The sequence below is a fragment of the Oncorhynchus gorbuscha genome, linkage group LG06 (assembly GCF_021184085.1).
Source record: "Oncorhynchus gorbuscha isolate QuinsamMale2020 ecotype Even-year linkage group LG06, OgorEven_v1.0, whole genome shotgun sequence".
NCBI classification, from domain to species: Eukaryota; Metazoa; Chordata; class Actinopteri; order Salmoniformes; family Salmonidae; genus Oncorhynchus; species Oncorhynchus gorbuscha.
The window spans coordinates 71305806-71332551 of NC_060178.1; the positions used below are offsets into that span (position 1 = coordinate 71305806).

Sequence of the window (26746 nt, forward strand, 5' to 3'; positions counted from 1 at the left end):
ATTTTCAGATCTTGACATAGATTATCAAGCAGATTTAAGTCAATACTGAAACTCGGCCACTCAGGAAGATTCACTGTCTTCTTGGTAAGCAACTCCAGCGTAGATTTTGTGTTTTAGGTTATTGTCCTGCTGAAAGGTGAATTCATCTCCCAGTATCTGGTGGAAAGCAGACTGAACCAGGTTTTCCTCTAGAATTATGCATGTGCTTTGCAACATTCCATTTCTTTTCAAGCTTTCTCTGCCCTTAATCATGTTCTGAACACCTCCAAAATGAGGGTCATGTGGTTTGATAAGAAGAATGTCCCTCTTCCCACCGGTGTGGTTACTACCTGTGAGGGTTTAGAGCTTGAGGTAGTCACTTCATACAAGTACTTGGGAGTATGGCTAGACCGTACACTGATCTTCTCTCAGAGCATATCAAAGCTGCAGGCTGAGGTTAAATCTAGACTTGGTTTCCTCTATCGTAATCGCTCCTCTTTCACCATGGCTGCCAATCTATCCCTGAATCAGATGACCATCCTACCCATGCTAGATTACGGAGACATAATTTATAGATCGGCAGGTAAGGCTGCTCTCAAGCAGCTAGATGTTCTTTACCAGTCGGCCAAAAGATTTGTCACTCTCCTTATAGGACACATCACTGCACTCTAAACTCCTCTGTAAACTGGTCGTCTCTGTATACCTGTCGCAAGCCCCACTGGTTGATGCTTATTTCTAAAACACTCTTAGGCCTCACTCCCCCCTATCTGAGATACCTACTGCAGCCTTCATCCTCCACAGACAACACCCATTCTGCCAATCACATTCTTTCTTTGGTCCACCAAAGCACACACATCCCTGAGTTTCTCTTCTTTTCAATTGGCTGCAGCTAGCGACTGGAACGAGCTGCAACAAAACACTCAAACTGGACCGTTTTTATCTCCATCTCGTCATTCAAAGACTCAATCATGGACACTCTTACTGCTTGGCGTGATGTATTGCTGTCTCTTCTTCTTTCCCTTTGTGCTGTTGTCTGTGCTCAATAATGTTTGTACCATGTTTTGTGCTTCTACCATGTTGTGCTGCCTCCATGTTGTGTTGCTACCATGTTGTTGTGATCTTGTGTTTTCATGGGTTGCTGCCATGCTATGTTGTTGTATTAGGTCTCTCTTCATGTAGTGTTGTGGTGCATCTCTTGTCATGATGTGTGTTTTGTCCTATATTTGTATTTAATTTTTAATCCCAGCCCCCAGCAAAAGGAGGCCTTTTGCCTTCTGGTAAATAAGAATTTGTTTTTAACTGACTTGCCTCGTTAAATAAATGAAAATGAAAAATAAAATGTAAAGTTGTTGAGCCTATTCTTATCAACCATTGTTAGTCAACCGTATCCTTCAATGCCACAACATTGGTTGCATTCAGACCACACAGATGTTTCACATGAAATAGATTGTATATATATTTATAGTGTCTTGTCTTTTGACATATACTTATATAGTACCACAGTTATACATAATATAACAATATAATTTCTTTACTGGTTAGCTTGATGTTTGTCAGAGTTATTTCACAGGCGGCTCTTGAATCCAAAGGCAGAAACTTAGACAGGCTATGGGGGCTTTCTCTCAGTCCGTAGCCTTACTGGCTGGAGAGTTCCCCCAGGTAAACCCAGTAAAACATGACACAGCCAGCTTAAGAGCTCCACTTTCAGTCTAGAACTTGTTTGTGTTTGTGGTTTTATATGTATGTTCCTTCTAGAGCCAACAGCCAGATGAAAGGGGCCATCAGTCCATGGCCCTAGGTAAGGTAATATCACAACCTGTATGAGCTTATAGAGAGTTGAAGGACCCAGTTGTTGAACTGAAACATGTGTGTGCTTCAGTTGGTGTTGTGCTATGCATCCATCCATTTATATCTGCACATTTTAGTTTTCACCATAGCTGTCCATATTGTCAAAGGTCTTATAGCTGGGTCGCTCTGTACTATCAGTACCTGTCAGGTTCATTTTGTGTGACCAATCAAAGTGATTATGCAGAATAACCCAATATAAGGGAGAAGTACTAGCATGTCCCCTGTCATATCTACGCTATTCATGTTCATGTTAATGTTCACTTTCACTGTCACATTATTGTATCCATGGTGACTGTCATGGTATGGTTCCAAAGAACTCCTCACAGTTTCCCGTTGCCAGTCACGTCCACCGACATACAGCGACACTGTTTGACACGCTGTACCTTGCGATGGCGAAAGGTAGGTTGCAGGCCCGGACAGTCCAGCTGAACAGTGAGCTGGGTGAAGCGGTGTGGCCTGCAGAAGGAACAGGACTGGAAGGGCTCCTGGACCTTGTTGTGGTTTTTCCGGCTGGACCCTGGGCCTCGATTTGAGCTGGGGCCCATGAGGTGGGGGATGTAGAAGGAGTTACACTGGCCGTAGCAAAAGCGGTTGACCACCGTACGACTTCGGCAGCCCTCCTCGCTCACCGTCTGGCGGAGGGGTTGCGTCTTGCACCAGTCACGTCGGAGGTACCGGCGCTCGGTGACCACCAGGGCCTCCCGACTTGACGAAAGGACTTCGGGTTTCCGCGGCAACAGGCGCTGACGATCTGACAGGTTGCCTTTGGTCTTGAAAGGTGAGGGGATGGAGCCTTGGGGACGGGGCTTCCTTGTTTCTGTGGCTACGCAGAGTACCCCAGCCAGTAGGACTGGAAGCGTGATTCTCCAAAACATTCTGGGAAAGAGAAGACAGAAAGATTAGTAACAATGCTACTAAACCAAGATTGAGCCTTGTACCTTCACAGTATAAGCAGTGAATCTACCGTGAGCAGCATCTATTGGTTTAAGAATGTAGCGAGGTTATGTCTACTAGGTATCTATCAATCCTTGAGCTATTCCAGTGTAATAGCACTCCGTCAGTGTGTGAATGTTTTGGTGTTTAGCCTATGTATGTGTGTGAACGTGCCTTTTTCAGTCTAGCCTTTCAGGCATCATTGAGGAGATCAATCTATCATCTGCAACTCCATTTGTCAATGTCTCTTTGTCATTACTTCTATGTGCTTTCTTCTCAGCTACAGAACTTTATCCAGAAATAAACACTGGATAAAATAATCAGGCGTAATTAATGAAATAATTAAGCGATGCTTATTCTAGTTATAAACTATGCCCCAGATATGTAAACATGCATTAGCAGGCCAATCGTAATGCTATTAGGGGAGTGAAACATTACACTGTGGGTCCAGATCCCCACTCTGTGACCAAGCCCTATAGAGCAGAATGAACTGAGAGTGACCTAGCAAGTCTCTGTCTCTCTCCACACTGCCGATTGACAGATGTGAGACTGAGATGAAACCTCCCCCCCGTAAAAACACACACAGACATACATATACACACACACAAAAACATACATACACAACCACACACACAATTCACAATGTCATCTGAAACGTTCTCTAGAATTTGACTTTCTGATTTGTGTTGAGAAAAGTATGCTTTAATAAGTTGAATATATTTGTTGGGACTCTGAGGATTACTGGTATGTACGTATCTGTACATAACTGTCAGTGTTAATGCCAGTACAATTTGTCAATCACTCAAGAATCTTTGCAACAGATGTTGTTCTTGAATTGCATAGATAGTATAAAGTAACAATTCTGAATGTGGACCAAAACGCCCCAAGGTAATTGGCCGTTCCTATTCCCTATAAGACTTTTACATCCCTTATCCATTTCCTGGACTTGCATACATTTTGACGGGGGACAATGACTTTATCATAATCCACTTTGGGTTTCTGTCTCTGTTTAGTTTCTGCTCTTGACCCTGGGTCATGGCGCTCTACCCTGTTAAGCTCTCTCAGTCTCAATGAAACTGTTCTAATGTTCACAGTAATCTATTGAGCAGCTGGGTCTACTGGGTCTTTGACCAGAGAGTATTAAGTATGGAACAGTATACCCAGGAACCATGAGGCTGGTGGAGGGCTAGGTACGGTATACCCAGGAAACATGAGGCTGGTGGAGGGCTAGGTACAGTATACCCAGGAAACATGAGGCTGATGGAGGGCTAGGTACAGTATACCCAGGAACCATGAGACTGGTGGAGGGCTAGGTACAGTATACCCAGGAACCATGAGGCTGGTGGAGGGCTAGGTACAGTATATCCAGGAACCATGAGACTGGTGGAGGGCTAGGTACAGTATACCCGGGAACCATGAGACTGGTGGAGGGCTAGGTACAGTATACCCAGGAACCATGAGACTGGTGGAGGGCTAGGTACAGTATACCCAGGAACCATGAGGCTGGTGGAGGGCTAGGTACAGTATACCCAGGAACCATGAGACTGGTGGAGGGCTAGGTACAGTATACCCAGGAACCATTAGACTGGTGGAGGGCTAGGTACAGTATACCCAGGAACCATGAGGCTGGTGGAGGGCTAGGTACAGTATACCCAGGAACCATGAGACTGGTGGAGGGCTAGGTACAGTATACCCAGGAACCATGAGGCTGGTAGAGGGCTAGGTACAGTATACCCAGGAACCATGAGACTGGTGGAGGGCTAGGTACAGTATACCCAGGAACCATGAGGCTGGTGAAGGGCTAGGTACAGTATACCCAGGAACCATGACTGGTGGAGGGCTAGGTACAGTATACCCAGGAACCATTAGACTGGTGGAGGGCTAGGTACAGTATACCCAGGAACCATGAGGCTGGTGGAGGGCTAGGTACAGTATACCCAGGAACCATGAGACTGGTGGAGGGCTAGGTACAGTATACCCAGGAACCATGAGGCTGGTGGAGGGCTAGGTACAGTATACCCCGGAACCATGAGGCTGGTGGAGGGCTAGGTACACTATACACAGGAACCATGAGGCTGGTGGAGGGCTAGGTACAGTATCAGGAAATTCATATCTTGAAATTCATAACATCATATCTTGAAATTATATCTTGAAATTCTCACTCATCATCACAAATTGTAAGCAAGCTAGTGAGAGTGCCTCCTGAAGAAATGATTGACATTGGGAAAAGAGGGTGTGCTATCATCCGAGAAATGATGTTGTATGTAAATCTGCTAGTTAGCTAGCTCAATTTATTTTACTAATTGTGATATTCCTCTGTTTTTCTACCTCTCTCAGCTGTGTGTATCAGCCAATCAGACTGAATATTGATGATGATGTAGGCTAAATCAAGTGGTAATAAAATGTTATGCTGCTGTCCCACATTAAATAATACTATAGTTCACGGTAGAATACTAGAGTGCTTACTATAGAAACATGTACTGTAGAATACTATACTACACACTGTAGTATCCCTTGATCATGTGTAGTACTTACTATACAATGTTGTAGTACACTGTAGAATACTATAGTAAATAAAAAGCACTGTCGTAAATACTACATTAATGTCCGCAAAAATGCTACAGTCTGTCAAAACACTACACTACACTAGACTTCTAACTATAGCAAATTCTACAATATTCAATTTGCATATACCTTGCCCATTCCCCTCTGGGTCTACTGGGTCTTCGACCAGAGAGTAATTAAGTATGGAACAGTATACAGAGGAACCATGAGGCTGGTGGAGGGCTAGGACCTTTGAGGCTGGTGGTGGTGGAGGTCTAGGTACACTATACACAGGAACCATGAGGCTGGTTGAGGTCTAGGTACACTATACACAAGAACCCTCCGTTAGCTACAGTATACCCAGGAACCAGGATGGTAGTGGCAGGTTTAGAGAAGACTGAATGAAAGGTGTATTGTGGATAACGGTGGTCATGAGAAGGACAAGGGAAGTCGAACCTCACCTCTTCAGGGTCATCCAGAGAAGAATGTTTTTTAACGTAATTTATGCGTTGATGTCAGTAAGATATTTATGTTACGCACGACTGAGTCTGGCTAAACTCTAGCATGAAGACAAACGTCCTACATACACATACACACTCGACCACACAGTGTCAATCTCATTGTCTTAACCCCATCCATAATTCTGTCATTTACTCACCAGTTAAACAAATGCAATTTGCCCTAAAAATGTTGAGTGAATACTGATCATATTGTATGAATTCAGTCCTGGAAGGTGTTGTCTCTCCATATCCCCTTCATTAGATAAGACTATCCCAGGTCTGGTGAGTTATAAGGCCCTGGGGGTTGGAGGGATATCCTCACTGTGTACACAGCAGATTACATATGTTATACAGTCATGGCTTCAGTCCCTTCCCACTTCCAAACTTTGCCTATGTATGATACAGCCGACCCTGCCAGCTATCGTCATCATTCTCCCAGCTAGACAAATTGTGGTTTGGAAGTTGGGGTGGAAGTAGGGGGGTTAATGATAGTGTACAGAGAGACTGTTGGAAAACAAAACAAACTCTTTAGCCCTGACTTTAGTACTTGAGGCCTCCCTCATCTACCCCCTGACTCTCTCTCTCTCTCTCTCTCTTACTAATCATCATGGAGACTGAGCCGGAGGGAGACTATTGCTTTTGTTTTTATCAGTGAGACAGAGCTAAACTGGACCATGCTATTATTGCACAATTACAAATACTAGGGTCTATATGCTTGAATGAACAGTCTCAGTCCTCGGGTCTACAAATACTGGACTCCAAAAACAAAACAGGGATATCCATCTCCCAGAGTAAGAATTGCCAATGGCAACTTGAGCTTTACTGACTCCAGTGGGCAGCAACACTTGGATGGACATTCCGTCTGCACCAAAGTATCCAGTTCCTTTATTGGAGCAGATCAGCCATGTCAGGTCAAGGGTCCTTCAATAATCCAATCCGCTAATTATTCCGTCAATAAGTTCAAAGCAGTACCTCACACATGGGCCCTGAAATAAAGTGCTACCAATGACAAGAACTGGCCCAAAGAGACAGGCCAAAACAAAGCCTGAGCCAGACTATAATTATAGCTAGGTGCGCCAGGAAGTTTCATAGACAGATAACTCACGTCAATTATTGTATTCAATTCAACAGGCCAAAGCTCACACACAGAAAACAAAACTCTGTGTTTTTACATGAAAGCAATTACATTAGGTGCAAGCATGTCATTATCTCAATTTGTGGCTTGTATTTCCCAAAACTGGCCTCTTCCGGCTCATTAAAATTGAAAACGTCCATTTTGAAGAACTTTGGGTGAATGTGTCAAATGCCAACATGCCATGAGGGGACCCTGAGCTGTTTGGACAGCCATTTGTCACCACAATCCATCTTCATAATTTCTACCAGCTGAGAGATGCTATGCTGGTCTATTACAGTTAGGAGAGGCAGTTTGGACTCCATCGCCCTCAGCATTGGTGGAGATGTTTACCCTGCTCTGTACAGTACCCACAGAATGAGAACAACATATTGTAGCGAACAGCATGGCAGAGAAGTGAACCTGCGTCACTGGCATGAAAGACAAACCACCAGAGGCATTGCACCGATAGGGTTTAACCCACATTGTGGGAATTGTATTGTGGCTCATATAGCAAGGATCGCTACAATATCAAAAGGGTGTTCCCCACCTAGAGGGAGTTAATCACGGCATAACATAACCAACCCTAAATTGGAGCTGAACACACAACGACAGGCCTGTACAGTCCCTACCAGTGTCTGTTTGGATAACTTCAATCTGTCAAGTGAGCACAGGAGGTTGGTGGCACCTTAATTGGGGAGGATGGGCTCGTGGTAATGACTGGAGCGGAATAGATGGAATAGATCAAATACATCTCAAACATGTTTTGATGCCATTTCATTTGCTCCATTCCAGACATTATTATGAGCCATCCTCCCCTAAGCAGATCCCACTGCAAGTGAGAAAAACAGTGTTAAAAAATATACCGATTACAAGTCCAGAGAAGGTGGTATTTCAATAAATTAAACTTGGGAGATTCAGTGAGAATCAATTGCTCTACTCCAACAAGGCAAGGCATTGTTTAAATTTTACAAACAGAGAGTATGTTTGGAAATGTATATTTAATATGCATTTTAAATCTGGTTGTTTGGATCCTGGATACTGATTGGACAAGCAGCGTTCCCCAGCCGTGCTGTATTGGAAGTCACAGTCACACTATGGCTGCTAACAGTTCCATCTGAAAATGATCACTGCGCCTCCATAAGAATATCATGTTCACGTTGCCATCCAAATCATTTCTTGTATTTATCACTACTCCCACATTATTTCACCTTGCTTCCAGCCTAGCATTTAGTTTGGTAGAGCGGGGTTAATGTAAGACTTGCTGTCTGCCTGTCCAACCTCAGAAACAATGTTACTCTTTGGAATTTCTATCACTGTAGCTACAATACATAGAGTAAACACTGCCCAGACTCGATGAGACAACTTCTTATGAACCAGGTGAAATCACGCATCAATGTCATTATCATGGACATATCCAAGTAAATGCCAATAGAAAAAAAGCTCAAACAAACAAAATATACAGCTAACGTCAATGTGTACTGTCACTCCAGGTTCAATGTTTGACGTGACTGAGTTAGGTGAAGTTGGCTTGCTAGCTAAAACATGACAATAACGTTATCCAGCCTGCACAGCAAACATTTTGTTTAGAGCTGATGACCAGTCCTTTTGCATAGCAACTATGCAAAAATAATTTGTAGCAACATGACCAAAATAACTAACAACCAGATTTTCGTCTGGACTATATCTTCTCGTGGAAGAATGAAAGTATATGAATTTACTTATCAAAATTATGTTTTAATGAAAATATGTAATTAATTGTTATTTGTATTTGTCGGTAACAGTATTATCAAATAAATAAGGCACAAGAGGCAGTGCTGTATCATGAATGAATTAAGCATTAAGGCACAAGGCAGTGCTGTATCATGTGCTGCATCATGGCATCATGAATGAATTAAGCAATAAGGCACAAGAAGTGCTGCATCATGGCAGTGCTGTATCATGAATGAATTAAGCAATAAGGCACAAGAGGCAGTGCTGCATCATGAATGAATTAAGCAATAAGGCACAAGAGGCAGTGCTGTATCATGAATGAATTAAGCATTAAGGCACAAGAGGCAGTGCTGCATCATGGAATGAATTAAGTGCTGCATCATGAATGAATTAAGCAATAAGGCACGAAAGGCAGTGCTGTATCATGAATGAATTAAGCAATAAGGCACAAGAGGCAGTGCTGTATCATGAATGAATTAAGCAATAAGGCACAAGAGGCAGTGCTGTATCATGAATGAATTAAGCAATAAGGCACAAGAGGCAGTGCTGCATCATGAATGAATTAAGCATTAAAGGCACGAAAGGCAGTGCTGTATCATGAATGAATTAAGCAATAAGGCACAAGAGGCTGCATCATGTGAATGCATCATGAATGAATTAAGCAATAAGGCACGAAAGGCAGTGCTGTATCATGAATGAATTAAGCAATAAGGCACAAGAGGCAGTGCTGTATCATGAATGAATTAAGCAATAAGGCACAAGAGGCAGTGCTGTATCATGAATGAATTAAGCATTAAGGCACAAGAGGCAGTGCTGCATCATGGAATGAATTAAGCAATAAGACGGGCAGTGCTGTATCATGAATGAATTAAGCAATAAGGCACAAGAGGCAGTGCTGTATCATGAATGAATTAAGCAATAAGGCACAAGAGGCAGTGCTGTATCATGAATGAATTAAGCATTAAGGCACAAGAGGCAGTGCTGCATCATGGAATGAATTAAGCAATAAGGCACGAAAGGCAGTGCTGTATCATGAATGAATTAAGCAATAAGGCACAAGAGGCAGTGCTGTATCATGAATGAATTAAGCAATAAGGCACAAGAGGCAGTGCTGTATCATGAATGAATTAAGCAATAAGGCACAAGAGGCAGTGCTGTATCATGAATGAATTAAGCAATAAGGCACAAGAGGCAGTGCTGTATCATGAATGAATTAAGCAATAAGGCACAAGAGGCAGTTACAAATGAGGCAGTGCTGTATCATGAATGAATTAAGCATCATGCTGCATCATGGAATGAATTAAGCAATAAGGCAATAAGTTACAAGAGGCAGTGCTGCATCATGAATGAATTAAGCAATAAGTCACAAGAGGCAGTGCTGTATCATGAATGAATTAAGCAAAAAGTTACAAGAGGCAGTGCTGCATCATGAATGAGTTAAGCAATAAGTTACAAGAGGCAGTGCTGTATCATGAATGAATTAAGCAATAAGTTACAAGAGGCAGTGCTGCATCATGAATGAATTAAGCAATAAGTTACAAGAGGCAGTGCTGCATCATGAATTAATTAAGCAATAAGTCACAAGAGGCAGTGCTGCATCATGAATGAATTAAGCAATAAGTTACAAGAGGCAGTGCTGCATCATGAATGAATTAAGCAATAAGGCACAAGAGGCAGTGCTGCATCATGAATTAATTAAGCAATAAGGCACGAGAGGCAGTGCTGCATCATAAATGAATTAAGCAATAAGGCACAAGAGGCAGTGCTGTATCATGAATGAATTAAGCAATAAGGCACAAGAGGCAGTGCTGTATCATGAATGAATTAAGCAATAAGGCACAAGAGGCAGTGCTGTATCATAAATGAATTAAGCAATAAGGCACAAGAGGCAGTGCTGTATCATGAATGAATTAAGCAATAAGGCACAAGAGGTAGTGCTGTATCATGAATGAATTAAGCAATAAGGCACAAGAGGCAGTGCTGCATCATGAATTAATTAAGCAATAAGGCACGAGAGGCAGTGCTGCATCATAAATGAATTAAGCAATAAGGCACAAGAGGCAGTGCTGCATCATAAATGAATTAAGCAATAAGACACGAGAGGCAGTGCTGCATCATGAATTAATTAAGCAATAAGGCACGAGAGGCAGTGCTGCATCATAAATGAATTAAGCAATAAGGCACAAGAGGCAGTGCTGCATCATGAATGAATTAAGCAATAAGGCACAAGAGGCAGTGCTGCATCATGAATGAATTAAGCAATAAGGCACAAGAGGCAGTGCTGCATCATGAATGAATTAAGCAATAAGTTACAAGAGGCAGTGCTGCATCATGAATGAATTAAGCAATAAGGCACAAGAGGCAGTGCTGTATCATGAATTAATTAAGCATTAAGGCACAAGAGGCAGTGCTGCATCATGGAATGAATTAAGCAATAATGCACGAGAGGCAGTGCTGTATCATGAATGAATTAAGCAATAAGGCACAAGAGGCAGTGCTGCATCATGAATGAATTAAGCATTAAGGCACAAGAGGCAGTGCTGCATCATGGAATGAATTAAGCAATAATGCACGAGAGGCAGTGCTGTATCATGAATGAATTAAGCAATAAGGCACAAGAGGCAGTGCTGCATCATGAATGAATTAAGCAATAAGGCACAAGAGGCAGTGCTGTATCATGAATGAATTAAGCAATAAGTTACAAGAGGCAGTGCTGCATCATGAATGAATTAAGCAATAAGTTACAAGAGGCAGTGCTGTATCATGAATGAATTAAGCAATAAGTTACAAGAGGCAGTGCTGTATCATGAATATCGGGCCGAACATCACCATTTACCTGTGACTGTATTCATGATACAGCACTGCCTCTTGTGCCTTATTGCTTAATTAACAAAGAGCTTGTTGGATTAAATTGGATATAATAAGGGTGTGGGAAGGGTTTATATCAGGACAAAGATGTGTGTCCTGCCTAAAAATCCTCTTTGGAATTGACATTTCAGTGATTTAGCAGACACTCTTATCCAGAACAACTTACAGTAGTGAGTGGATACATTTTCACACTGGTCCCCCATGGGAATTGAACCCTCAATCCTAGCATTGCAAGCACCATGCTCTACCAACTGAGCCACATGGAAATCAGAGTCTGTGACGCTAGGTGGAGTAGTAACCAGAGAGGTGAGTCAGATCAGAAGCCATGCTCGCTACTCACACAACATTCACTCATGTCACACACATAATTCATCTCTCACATATTCGCACTCTCTCTAATAGACACATGCACACTGATGGATTTACACTTTAACACAAAGTTACATTCTCACCTTAATGCTACCATACCTCTCGCACCTACCCACACCAAATCATTGCTTACTAAAGGTCTTTTATTCATTAGCCAAATCAGCAATCACCCACACACCCATTAACTCACAGACGGCTCTCACATCCATTAACATTCAGGAAAATGATTCCTATGATTGAATCCCACCCTCTATACTTGTCTCTCTCCAGCCTGAATAACTGACCAGCCACCAAGGACCACTGCATGTCCTGAAGGAGAAAGACAGTGACTGTACCTCTTGCCAGTGTCCCGGGACAGTGGGGTGATCCTGTCTCCGTTAGGGGTAGCTGTCCACCCTTACCAGTCCTGGAGAGTGAATCCTGGTATTGGTTTCCATGGGAACAGCAGTGGTTGCTGAGGTGGATTGTCAGTTGCGTGTCCCAAGGTCTGTGGTCCTGTTTCTCTCCACTGAGTCTGTATTTTTGAGTTTATTAATAATCCATGTCTATCTCATATCCATCTCAAATATATATTATCTAATAATACATGTAATTATCTCTTAACCTTTCTCTGTAATCTTTCTTCGAATTCTGTGTATCCTAGTTCTGTGTCTGCAGGTCTGTGCGTCTCTGTATGTCTCCTGCTGGGTTTGGACTCTCACTTCTGCTTCCTCCTAGACATAGACGGGGGCTTTCTATTGGCTCTGATCACAACATGAATCAAACCAAGCCTCACCTCTCTCCCTTCCCTACCTCTTTTTCTCAATACTTATCCCCCCTCCTCTTTCCACAAACATACTCACTGCTGACTCTCCAGTCTTGAAATCCCGTCAGTCTTTTGCTCTCTCCCTCCCGGTTCCCTTCTTTCCTCTATTACTCCCTCTCTTAGTCTGATACCCCAAATCCCTCTTGCTCTCCCACCATTTCCCCTTCACGCAATTTCCTCCCTGGCTTACCCTTCGTCTCTAGCTCACTTTCATACTCATCTCTCTCTCTTTCCATCTATCCACCTTTCTTCTCACCTGAACATGAGGTGGGTTCAATGATTAGGGGAGTTCCAGTGCCACTGGAAAGTCTTCAATACAGAGGTCTCTTTGGGTGTGTAAAATCACATAAATCAGTCTTACTCCTGCGTCGACTCCATAAGTCGACAGGACCCTTTGAAATTGCCATCCCCATTCCTTTGGTTTAGGCATACAGTAGTAAGACAATTATGTGTGTGGTTCTGATTTCTGACCACTGGAACTAAGACAAAAAACACTGTCTGTCATTCACCATCAAAGATCTGAAACATCTACATCAAAAAAAAGCGTCAGACTCGCCAAACAATAACTATTTCATCATTTCATCATACCAGTAGAGAATGGCACGACACTACAAGCAGCAGAATTCAGGCCTCAGTCTTTGTCCATACTTTGACTAATGTGTTTAGTCATGGTTTCTCATTGGTTAAATATACTGAGTGGCCTAAAGGTTATGGTTTGTGAAACTTTGAATATTGTATTAGAATGAAGCCTTGTTTTTTGTACAGTATAGGAAATGTCCACATGTTTTGACAAATAACACATTTGAACAAAATCAAGCAAAGCATAATTTGTTGTAAACATAAAACGTATTCCCTTAAGTTACAGTAAAATAATAGAAAACGAGCTACTGCTCTGTTAAATCTACCACCATCTAGCTGTAAAAACTAAAACTGCAGATGACAGTCTGTCCCCTCAGCAGAGAGAGATTAATAATGAGTTATTACAATGACCCCAGATCAGTATGTCCATCTACTCTTTGCTGGCCAGTACAAAATGTATTGATTCATTACCAGGACAGAGAAAACAGATAAAGGGACAACTTTAATACATTTTTAAGTGTCTTTAAATATGGTATAAAAATAAATGCAGGAGAGAGTAACAAAGACTTACGTTTTACATAAGACAGAAAACACCTTTTCTTACAGCTCAAATGTGACTTTACAGGTGTAATGAAAACTGTGCTAATTATTGTAGTGCAATAAAATCAATGCAAAATGAACATAACAATTTACATTTATGCATACCGCACAACACTTCCCTTAGCGTGACCAAAGTATCTGTGATTACAGATCGAGTACTGTATAGTGATGATATTTTGAAAAGATTTTACTGTTAAGCTCACGTTTCCTTCATTTTTTATTTTATTTCTGACATTATTAGCTCAGCTGGAGAGGGACATACGTGTCCATCAGATATGGTGTAAGTAACTGGACACGGACTTTCTGGAAAGGCATTATCCAGCCCCAATATTTGTATAGTCTCCAAATGCCTCTCCTTTCCAATAGTAGACATAGATCAGGTAAAAGGAATAACAAGTCTTCTCCTTGGACATGCAACATCTGATGTACTGTCCCGCTCATCGTCTGAGTGGAAAGCAAACGGCGATGACGTAGAAATGATATGGTCCTCCTCTATATCCGAGAGTGGCTATGTTTTAGCATGATGGCACAAGACTGGTCAGCCTCTTTGACGTAAGGGGTTTCCCCTGTCAGAAGAAGAAGAGGATAGGGATTGAGAAGATACAGTAGAAAATGTAATCATATATCCATCCTGACACCATCCTGTAATCTTAGCGTGTGAAAAAGTCATACTGTATGTCAGCAGAGGGTGTAAGAGTTCTACCAGTTTGGAATGTGGAAGTGTGTGTGAGGGAATGTCTGGGTTATACTGACATCCTATGGGCATCAAGTGTACAACTTGATATGGCATCATACTGTGTTATGTGATGTCAGACATGCTGTAGGTTCCTGAATCTGAGAAAGTTAATTAAATTAATACAGAGCTATCAAGAGCTTTATTAATTCACTAATGTGAGGGAAAACACAGGATGACAGTAAGTGAGGTGAGCAACCACATGCAATTTACTGTAACACTCGGCACAGAGCTTTGGCATTGTTACCTGGAAGCAAAATCCTTCAAAACAAGTTCTTACTTTTCTGTGGGGACAAGGAGAGAACACAGAATGAGGAAGGACATTTTGGCAGGTTGGTTTCAGAGGCCAAAATGTGAGACATGCAGGAGAGGTCACATGCCTCTGTCCTGAATCAGCTCAGCTGACTCATCTAACTCTCAGAAGAGTTAACTCATCAAATGCAGCATTTTGTAGCATCCTACATTAATAAAACATGACTTCACAAGACTAGACGGGTTGGTTGTTCTCCACAAAACTGACATTTGTGCAACTATGGGGCAAAACAGACGGGGTTGGTTTAGACTGTTGACAATATGTAAACTATGTTTAATCTCCAAATGAGCACTTTCTTGCACAATGAGCACTTTTGTCTCTGAAATACATCGTTATAGTTGTTAGCTTCCGAATTTCTGCCATATTAGCATAGACATGACATCAGTCAAAACACCTTAAAACAAGACATGATATCAATAACAAGACATGAGCTGAAACGAGCTACCTAAGATACCCCACATGGCAGCTTCTTGTAATTGTTGCTAGCTATCTGACGGTTCAGAATCATATCAATGCACGCCTTCCGGCCACAGCGATGCACATGCATAAATTTCGTGACATTTACAGCCAACCCGTCTACTGTATAAAAAACAATATTAATAGGTCATGTCCAAATATACACTGACGTTCAAAAGTTTGGGGTCACTTAGAAATGTCCTTGTTTTTTGAAAGAAAAGCATGTATCTTGTCCATTAAACTATCATCAAATTGATCAAAAAATACAGTTGTTAATGTTGTAAATGACTATTGTAGCTGAAAACGGCTGATTTTTAATGGAATATTTACATAGGCGTACAGAGGCCCATTATCGGAAACCATCACTCCTGTGTTCCAGTGGCATGTTGTGTTAGCTAATCCAAGTTTATCATTTTAAAAGGCTAATTGATCATTAGAAAAGCCTTTTGCAAATATGTTAGCACCAGAACTGTTGTTCTGATTAAAGAAGCAATAAAACTGTCCTTCTTTAGACTAGTTGAGTATCTGTAGCATCAGGATTTGTGGGTTCGACTACAGGCTCAAAACAAAGACCTTTCTTCTGAAGCTTGTCAGTCTATTCTTGTTCTGAGAAATTAAGGCTATTGCCAGGAACCTGAAGATCTCGTACAACGCTGTGTACTACTCCCTTCACAGAACAGCACAAACTAGCGCTAATCAGAATTGGAAGACAGGAATGATGGTTGCTGAAAATGGGCCTCTGTACGCCTACGTAGATATTCCATAAAAAATCTTCCGTTTCCAGCTACAATAGTCATTTACAATATTAACAATGTCTACACTGTTATTCTGATCAATTTGATGTTATTTTAATGGGCAGGAAATGTGCTTTTCTTTCAAAAACAAGGACATTTCTAAGTGACCCCAAACTTTTGTACGGTAGTGTACTTTGTGCTCTTATTGCATCTAGCTCTTGAAATGTAATGGTGAATGTCTAACTACCATTGTTGCAAAATTATTGTTTTCATTATTAAATGTCTTATCAATCAGTTAATCATGAAATATATAGGCACTTTTCTCAAATTAAACACAATAATTCAGTTCAAAAGGAACAAATCTCTTAGGGCCGGATTCTTAGGGCCGGATTCAATTAGATCCGCTTTAGCCGACATCTGATGTTTCGATGGTGTTGGAGGTGGAACTGCTTTAGAGCTGTCAAATCCACAAGCAGCTCCCGCCATTATACACTGGAATGTGAGATATCATTTATACCTTCATTAGGCTGATAGAAATCCTCATTATTTAGTTTCATGATTTTCAATTTGAGCATCATCATTATTATTTTTATTTGGGGGGGCGGGGGGTTCAATTATTCAATTATTCAACAACAGAACATTACAATACAGCAAGAGTAATAAGTACTACAACCAAAGTTAATTCAATCCTTCCCAGCCCCCAAAATAAAAAATAAATTAAAACAATGACAGATTACAAAATTAAATTAGAATAGTAATAATACTAATAATGACTAAATATGACAAGCGACAAGAGAGACCAACATATTCACAAAGCAATACAAACAGTAAATTACAAAGAGACAATAGCTACATCGATCTACAAGCTCACATCCACCAACCCCAATGGAAGTTTCCATATAGTCCAGGAAGGGTTGTCATATTTTTAGTTGTTGAATTTATTTCTTAAAGCATAGGTAATCTTCTCCATAGGAATCTTCTTATTCATTTCAGAGAGCCATCTTGTAATTGGGAGAGGGGAATCTGATTTCCTTCCATGTCAATGCGACATATTTTCTTGCAGTGACAGGGCGATTTCTGTACATTTGATGTTGGAGTTATTCCTCATCTTAGGCAGAACGTTCATCTTAATTTAGCTGATTCTCCCAAATAATGTAAGAGGCAGATCTATCCATCTATTCAAGTCATCCACCACCTTCTGACCCAAGACAGTAGTTAAGCTTGTACAAATTTCTTAAGTAATTATCAACTGTGATTCCTAGATATTTGAACCACTGGGGCGACCATCTGAAGGGACCTGTTTTCTCATAGATGCTATGGTCAAAGCTGTTGACTTTGTAACCTGACTTAGAGCTGTATGTACCCAAAAGCTTTTGTAGTTTTGAGATGGATCCGGTCAGGTCAGGGAGGAACAAAATAATGTTGTCTAAGAACAATGAGACCTTGTGCATTATCTGGCCTACCTGAAAGCCCTTTAGGCCAGGATCCGTTCTTATGGCCTCTGCGGGGGGTTCTGTGGCTAGCACAAAAAGGAGTGGGGAAAGGGAACAGCCCTGTCTACTACCTCTAAAGAGTGGGAATGTGGCTGACATCATGCCATTAGTGGTGATCTTAGCTTGCGGTTTATGGTATAAAGTCATAATCCAGTTGACAAACGAAAGTTAAATTTACCAAGGACCTTGAATAGGTATGGCCATAATAGGTATGGCCACTCTAGCCTATCGAAGGCCTTTTCAGCGTCTAGAGATACTGTTATACTATGATCACTCCTCACACTGTGAATTACGTTGAATAACCAGCACAAATGATTGGTAGAGGATCAGGTTTGGCAAATATTGTCCTAATCTGTTAGCCAACACCTTATAAATCAATTTATAGTTGGCATTGAGGAACCTTATCGGCCTATAGGAAGAGCATTGTAGAGGATCTTCATTTTTTTATGTATAACTTTTATAATAGCCGTGGAAAAGGAGTCCGGAAGGCTCTGCGTATCAGCAGATACATTTAGAACATCCATCAAGAGAGGAATAAGCAAATCCTTAAACTCCCTATAAAACGTTTTCTGTTTTTGTAAAGGGCCGACCTAGTTCGTTTTGGTTTTCAATTGTAGACAGTATATCATTGCTGGTTCCGTTACATCAGAAGTGTCTAACTTAGAATAGTATTGTTTAAATGAATCATTAAGGCTTTGAAGATCTTACCTTCTTCTTGGCCTGTAACAGCTCCTGATAGGCACTGGAACGGATGAAGCGGCTATAGGAGTCACTCTTCATCAGCTTGAAGATGTGATCCTGTCAACCACAAGGAAATGGTTCAACCACAGGTCACATAGTAAGAACCCTTGATAAGATTCACCGTTCCAGAATACTTTATGTTCTGAAGAATGTACTGAACAGTATAGTAGCTTATCCAGCTGATACAAAAGTCAGTAACTTGCCTATGTAAAGTTCACAGACATATTATTATAGCGTTACCTGTGCGTCTTCAAAGGCATAGCGTCCAGGGTCCTTGACATTCTGGGTGGTCTTGTCGTAGCTCTTAGAATCAACATTGATGGCACTGGGAGCTCCAGAGGCCAGGAACTCCTGCCAGATCTCCTGAACCCGGGTCGGGACCTCCCGGATTGGCCTCTTCTTCACCTCCTGGACCGCTAGCCAGAACCTGCAAGACACAACACAGGGAGTGTGTGTGTAAAATAAATTATATAGAATTGATATACAGTACCAGTCAAAAGTTTGGACAAGGGTTTTTCTTTATTTTTACTATTTTCTACATTGTAGAATAATAGTGAAGACATCAAAACCATGAAATAACACACATGAAATCATGTAGTATGACTTGATGACAGCTGTGTACACTCTTGGCATTCTCTCAACCAGCATCATGAGGTACTCACCTGGAATGCATTTCAATTAACAGATATGTCTCGTTAAAAGATCATTTGTGGAATTTCTTTCCATGTTAATGCGTTTGAGCCAATCAGTTGGTTTGCGACAAGGTAGGAGTGGTATACAGAAGATATCCCTATTTGGTAAAAGACTAAGTCCATATTATGGCAAGAACAGCTCAAACAAGCAAAGAGGAACAACAGCACATCGTTACTTTAAGACATGGTCAGTCAATCTGGAAAATTTCAAGAACTTTGAAAGTTTCTTCAACTGCAGTTGCAAAAACCATCAAGCATTATGATGAAACTGGCTCACATGACCGCCACAGGAAAGGACAACCCAGAGTTACCTCTGCTGCAGAGGATAAGTTAAATAGAGTTACCAGCCTCAGAAATTGCTGCCCAAATAAATGCTTCACAGAGTTCAAGTAACAGACATACAGTTGAAGTCGGAAATATACTGTACATACACTTAGGTTGGAGTCATTAAAACTCGTCCTTCAACCACTCCACACATTTCTTGTTAACAAACTATAGATTTGGCAAGTCGGTTAGGACATGTACTTTGTGCATGACACAATAAATGTTCCAACAATTGATTACAGACAGATTATTTCACTTATAATTCACTGTATCACAATTCCAGTGGGTCAGAAGTTACATACACTAAATTGACTGTGCCTTTAACCAGCTTGGAAAATTCCAGAAAATAATGTCATGGCTTTAGAAGCTTCTGAAAGGCTAATTGACATACTTTCAGTCATTTGGAGGTTTACCTGTAGATGTAACATCTCAAGACATCAGTCAGGAAGTTAAAGCTTGGTCGCAAATGGGTCTTCCAAATGTACAATGACCCCAAGCATACTTCCAAAGTTGTGGCAAAATGCCTTAAGGACAACAAAGTCAAGGTATTGGAGTGGCCATCACAAAGCCCTGACCTCAATCCTATGGAACATTTGAGGGCAGAACTTAAAAAGCATGTGCGAGCAAGGAGGCCTACAAACCTGACTCAGTTACGCCAGCTCTGTCAGGAAGAATGGGCCAAAATTCACCCAACTTATTGTGGGAAGCTTGTGGAAGGCTACCCGAAATATTTGACCCAAGTTAATCAATGTAAAGGCAATGCTACCAAATACTAATTGAGTGTATGTACATTTCTGACCCACTGGGAATGTGAATAAATAAATAAAAGATTAAATCAATCAATCACTCTCTGTCACGCCCTGACCTTAGTTATCATTGTTTTCTTTATTATTTTGGTTAGGTCAGGGTGTGATGAGGGTGGTATGTGTGTTTCTTGTCTAGGGTTTTCGTATATCTATGGGGTTTCCGTATGTCTAGGTAAATGTAGGTCTATGGTGGCCTGAGTTGGTTCCCAATCAGAGGCAGCTGTTTATCGTTGTCTCTGATTGGGGATCCTATTTAGGTTGCCATTTTCCATTTTGGTTTTGTGGGTTATTGTCTATGTGTAGCTGCATGTTAGGACTCATGTTATATAGCTTCACAGTCGTTTTGTTTCTTTGTTAGTTTGTTTAGTGGTTTTCCCTTCATTAAAAGAAGAATGTATGCTTATCACGCTGCGCCTTGGTCTCATCAATATGATGAACGTGACAGAATAACTCCCCAAATCAGGACCAAGCAGCGTGAAAGGGAGGAATGACGCTTTGTGGAAAAATGGACCTGAGACGAAGTACTGCACGGTAAAAGATCCTGGATGTGGGAGGAGATTTTGGCAGGAGAGGATCGCCTACCATGGAGGCAGGTGGAAACTGCGCAGGAGGAACGGCGAAGTAAGAGAGGACAGCAACAACGTCGGGGAGGTAGGCCACAGAAACCCCAAGAAAATTTTGGGAGGGGACACATGGAGCAGTCGGCGAAGTTGAGGGGTGAGTCTGAGATTGTTGAGAAGTTATTGGACAGAATGGAGGAGAGTGAATGGAGGGGAGATTATGAGACATTCGAGGAGTTGTTGATGAAGTTGGAGGAGAGTGAAGAGAGAGAGCTGTTGGTTTGGCGTAGTATGCATGGCATTCACCCTGAGGAGCGTGTTGGCTGTCCGATGCCACCTGTGTCAGTTCCTCGTACTCATCCTGAAACATGTGTTAAAGTTCCGGAACAATTGATGCCGGCTATACTCACCAGGTCTCCAGTGTACATTCACAATCCTGTGTGTTCTGTTCCTAATGCTCACAATCTTTCTCCAGTGTGCCTCCAGGGTCCAGTATGCCCTGTTCCTTCTCCCAGCACTCGCCCTGAGGTGCGTGTCACCAGCCCGGTACCACCAGTGCCGGCACCACGCACCAGGCCTCCAGTGTGCCTCCAGGGTCCAGTACGCCCTTTTCCTGCTCCTTTCACTCACCCTGAGGTGTGTGTCCCCAGCCCGGTACCACCAGTGCCGGAACCACGCACCAGGCCTACAGTGCACCTCGGCAGTCCGGTACGCCCTGTTCCTCCTCCCCGCACTTGCCTGAGGTGCGTGTCACCAGCCCGGTACCACCAGTGCCGGCACCACGCACTAGGCCTCATGATCGAAATGCTGCAAAGAATCCGCTACTAAAAGGAAACCAATAAGAAGGGACTTGTGTCATGACTGTCCTGAACAGGTCAGGTTACAGGAGACCACAACCCTACAGATTATCTCTCATCCCAACAGAGGAGGAGAGATCTAAGGGTATGAAGATGTGGGGGTTTCATGACCCCTCACGCCCATTGTAAATCTCACTATGGAGAACCAGCCTCAGAACATTAAACATGCAATAAATGGACTTTGGAACAATAGTTTCCGTCAGCCACAATGGTGGTAATGACGATAGACGGAATATGAAAATTAATGTTATTTTTTTGTTTGTTATTAAAGGTTAAAGGGCGGCGTTATTACGAAAACATTGTAACTTAAAGAGTTTTCCTAGTATATGCTTGATGTTTATACATTGTACGTTGTGTGTAAAATGTCCAAATCAAAGAGAATGTTTTGGTAAAGATGAAATGTGAAGTTAGTTGTCTAAAATTGGATTTGAGTAAAATCTAGACCTTGCCTCTCAACTTGGTATGCACAGAGAATTTCCCTAAAGGCAGTTACACCCACTTCTGACCCGAGGGTATAAAACCTCTTTGGGCTGCAATCCCGTTAATGGGATGATATGACAACAGCCAGTGAAAGTGCAGGGCGCCAAATTCAAAACAACAGAAATCTCATAATTAAAATTCCTCAAACATACATGTATCTTATACCTTTTTAAATGTATTCTTGTTGTTAATCCCAGAATACGATTTCAAATAGGATTTACGGCGAAAGCACCACAAACGATTATGTTAGGTCACCACCAAGCCACAGAAAAACACAGCCATTTTCCCAGCCAAAGAGAGGAGTCACAGAAAGCACAAATAGAGATAAAATGAATCACTAACCTTTGATCTTCATCAGATGACACTCATAGGACTTGATGTTACACAATACATGTATGTTTTGTTTGATAAAGTTTTAAAATAAAAAAAATCTGCCGCGTTACATTCGCTAGTTCCAAAAACATCCAGTGATTTTGCATAGCCACATCGATTCAACAGAAATACTCATAAATGTAGATGATAATACAAGTTATACACATGGAATTATACCTGTCCTTAATGCAACCGCTGTGTCAGATTTGTTTTTAAACGGACGGAAAAAGCAAACCATGCAATAATCTGAGACGGCGCTCAGAACAATCAAGTCAAAATAGCTGCCATGTTGAAGTCAACATAAACCATAAATTACATGCTAATATTCCCTTACCTTTGATGATCTTCATCAGAATGCACTCCAATGAATCCCGGGTCCACAATAAATGCTTGATTTGTTCGATAATGTCTGTTATTTATGTCCAATTAGCTACTTTTGTATTTGGTATACATATCCAAACGCTCGTTCTGGTCAGCATTACGTCGGACAAAAACTTCAAAACGTTATTACAGGTCGAAGAAACATTTCAAACTAAGTACAGAATCAATCATTAGGATGTTTTTAACATTAATCTTCAATAAAGTTCCAACCGGAGTATTCCTTTGTGTCTTCAGGAGCCATGGAACGCAGGTCGCTATCATGTGGAATGCGCGTTACCAGAAAATGGCTGACTGCCAGACACCTGATTCATTCTGCTGTCATTCAGTCCCACAACACAGTACAAGCCTCATTCAAGTGGAAGCCCTAGGAAGTGCAACATCATTAATATCTCAAGGGGATTTCAATGAGAACTGTGTTGAGTACATACCAGCCTCAGATTTCTCACTTCATGTTTTGATTTCTCCTCAGGTGTTTGCCTGCCATATGAGTTCTGTTATACTCACAGACATCATTCAAACAGTTTTAGAAACTCCAGAGTGTTTTCTATCCAATACTAATAATAATATGCATATATTAGCAACTGACACTGAGGAGCAGGCCATTGCCTTTGGGCACCTTATTCATCCAAGCTACTCAATACTACCCCCCAGCCATAGAATTTAAGAATTAACATACCAGACTAACTGACCCGAGCTGCAGCAAAGGTCTGAGTAGACAACAAACCCAAAACGCAACACAAGGTTGAAGACAAAGGAATCCTTTTCTACACATACTACGGATGAAGAACCCTCAGAAGAACCCTTTCAGAATAAGGGGGAGGAATTAGGCCGTTAAGCAAAAAGGACACTGACATCGTGAGGACAACCAGTGAAGTGTGCCATCCGAGAAGACGAAACGGTCCACGCAGAGACCCACAGCAGAGACCTTCAACACGTAATAACATCATTATATTCTGACCCATAAGAGCGGCAGTTCGGGGCAAGGTTAGGGTTCAAATAAGCATAGCTGATAAATGCACCCAAGTGTATATTTCTCTCGTGTATTTTCTCTTTTTCTCTTTCTCGCCAGAATGTGTTGGCCTGTTGTACTAAGTTCTAATCAATAGCCTAGACTGTGTTTTGTGTATCTTTTATTATCATTTTAGCTTTCTAGTAAATACATAGTTAACTACAATTGATGTGGTACGATCTCATTGGTGGGACTCGGGATTTTGCAGATGCACGGATTATGCGACATTCAGAATGAGACTGTAGAGGAAATTTATAAATTATCAACTATTGTAAAATCAATATTCTGATCGATATAATTGCCTGATTCATTTAATCACGCAATTATAAACCATTAATCATTCGATGAGCAGCAGTCGGCACATTAACTAATACAACGTCACAATACTTACTTGGGCTAAGAAACACAAGCAATGGACATATGGAACATTTCTGGGATCTTTTATTTCAGCTATGTCAGGACCCGGTTACTTAACCCGGGTCTCCGGAGTGAGAAACAGTCACTAAACCAACTGAGCCACGAATAGACAGCAGAACCCAGAAGATGAGGCAGACACAGCAGTACTTGAGACGGTGTATTTAATGAAGTAAAAAGTGAAGTTCTTCAGGAAAACATTTAACTCCACAACCTCAAAAGGAATTCCACAAGAACAAAGGTAATCCTCCAAGACAAAAAGGTAAAACCACAAGGTGGAAGGTATAGCACAAAAAGCCTCAAAAGATACTCAAAAACAAAACAAACAAGAACAAAAAAACAGAATTCCACAAGAGAGTCCACCGGGATCAACAAGAGTTCACAGAGTACTAGGGCTGGGTGCTAACATACAAACACACAGCAAAGAACTGAGTAAAACAAAGGGTTTAAATACAATCAGGGGAAACGAGGCACAGGTGCAAATAATAATGGGGATCAAGGGAAAACAAAAGGTCAAAAGGCACAATGGGGGCATCTAGTGACCAAAAACCGGAACAACCCTGGCCAAATCCTGACAGAATCCCCCCCCCCCCTAGGAACGGCTCCTGACGTTCCTACCAGCTCTCTCAGGGTGGAGGGCCCTGAACTCCACTACAAATCCCAGGAATTGTACTCGGGATGAATGGAATTCACATTTTTCCGGCTTAACGTACAGATGGCTGTCTAGGAGGCGTTTGAGTACTTGTCTGATATGCTTTGTGTGTTCTTGAAGAGAGCTCGAAAAGATGAGGATGTCATCCAAGTAAACAAACACAAATATGTTAAGCATATCCCTAAGCACATCGTTTATGAGCGCTTGGAACACCGCTGTGGCGTTGGTCAGGCCGAAGGGCACCACCAAGTATTCATAGTGACCAGTAGGCGTGTTGAAAGCGGTCTTCCACTCGTCACCAGGTCTGATCCGCACAAGATGGTATGCGTTCCGCAGGTCAAGCTTTGGCCATAAGGGGTAGCGGGTAACGGTTACGGACGGTTATGGCATTGAGTCCCCGGTAGTCGATGCAAGGACGTAATCCACCGTCTTTCTTGGCCACAAAGAAAAACCCTGCTCCCGCCGGTGAGGTGGATGGACGCATGAGGCCTGCTTCCAGAGCGTCCTTGATGTAGGTATCCATAGCAGCTCGTTCGGGTGGAGATAGGGAAAAGATCCGACCCCTGGGGTGGCAAGTGCCCGGAAACAGTTCGATGGGGCAATCATAAGGTCTATGGGGTGGTAGCATGGTGGCCCTCTATTTGCTAAATACCAGTTTGAGGTCATGGTAACACTCGGGAACTCGGGTCAGGTCGATGGATTCTAAAGACTCGGGAGTAGAACTCGGGGAATTCGGGAAAATACAAGTAGCTTGGCACGTAGGACCCCACTGCTTGATAGTGCCCACAGACCAGTCGATGTGAGGGTTATGGCTGTGAAGCCAGGGGTATCCAAGGACGAGAGGGAACTCTGAACAGGAGATCAAATGAAAGTTCATCAATTCCTGGTGTTGTGAAACTGAAAGTCGCAAGGAGGTAGTGACATGAGTGACAAGTCCAGATCCCAAAGGGCTTCCATCCAATGTAGTAACCCTCATGGGGTCACTTAGAGGTTCAGAGGGAACGCCATTCTCCTTCGCCCAGACACCATCCATGAAGTTACCTGCGGCTCCAGAGTCTACCATGGCTTGAAGGTGAAGCTTGTGGTTGTCCCAGGAAAGGATGACTGGAATGAGCAGACGGGAGTTGGACGGATGGGAGGAGGTTATGTTTCCCGTTCCAGTTCCCCCCGGTCTGTACGGAACAGAGCGTTTCCCTGGAGCCCGGGACACGTGGAACGGAAATGGCCCGGTTTGCCGCAATATAGACAGCGTCACTCCCTCATCCGGCGGTCTCTCTCAGCCTGGGAGATGCGTCCAATCTGCATGAGTTCCGGTGGAGCCAGCGAGGATAAAGGCTGGGGACTCGGAGCTAGGACTGATAGGGGCAAGAGGTCTACGGTTGAGTTCTCTCTCTCTCAGACGCTGGTCAATGCGTGAGGCCAACTTGATCATGGACTCGAGATTGTCCGGTGGTTCCCGAGTGGCCAGTTCATCTTGGATAGTGTCGGAAAGGCCTTTCAGAAAGCACACCGTGAGCGCCTCGTTGTTCCAGCCACTCGCTGCTGCCACCGTGCGGAACTGGATGGCATAGTCCGTCACGCTGCGCCGACCTTGGTGGAGAGTCAGGAGCTGTTTGGCTGAGTCAGGACCACTGCTTGGGCCTTGAAACACTCGTTTGAATTCCTCAGCAAAGGCAGAGTAGCTGGCACAGCAGGAACTATGGGCATCCCACACAGCAGTAGCCCATGCAGGGCTTTTTCCGACAGCAGGGTGATGATATATGCGATCTTCGACCGGTCGGTGGGGAACGACGAGGGTTGCAGCTCGAAGGAGAGAGAACATTGGGTGAGAAACCCTTTACAAGCACTTGGATCACCGGAGAACCGTTGGGGAGGTGGAA

At 42.4% G+C, this 26746-nt stretch overlaps 2 protein-coding genes across 3 annotated transcripts in view; both read right to left on the reverse strand.

Moving 5' to 3' along the window:
* Positions 1 to 1262: 1262 nt before the first annotated feature.
* Positions 1263 to 12712, reverse strand: LOC124037243 (gremlin-2-like). Its single transcript, XM_046351923.1, has 2 exons — positions 12201 to 12712; positions 1263 to 2703 (listed from the first exon to the last, which is right to left on the reverse strand). The coding sequence occupies exon 2, from the start codon at positions 2700 to 2702 to the stop codon at positions 2148 to 2150; it is 555 nt and encodes a 184-aa protein (XP_046207879.1). The 5' UTR covers position 2703; positions 12201 to 12712; the 3' UTR covers positions 1263 to 2147.
* Positions 12713 to 13732: 1020 nt separating this feature from the next.
* LOC124038288 (regulator of G-protein signaling 7-like) overlaps positions 13733 to 26746 on the reverse strand; it is a 128682-nt gene continuing 115668 nt past the window's right edge. For both annotated transcript variants that reach the window (XM_046353957.1, XM_046353956.1), the window contains 4 exons: positions 18560 to 18746; positions 18287 to 18376; positions 14830 to 14866; positions 13733 to 14415 (listed from right to left, as the gene is read on the reverse strand). In XM_046353957.1, the coding sequence (XP_046209913.1) occupies positions 14846 to 14866; positions 18287 to 18376; positions 18560 to 18746 (298 nt within the window). In that variant the 3' untranslated portion in view covers positions 13733 to 14415; positions 14830 to 14845. The remainder of the gene's footprint in view (positions 14416 to 14829; positions 14867 to 18286; positions 18377 to 18559; positions 18747 to 26746) is intronic.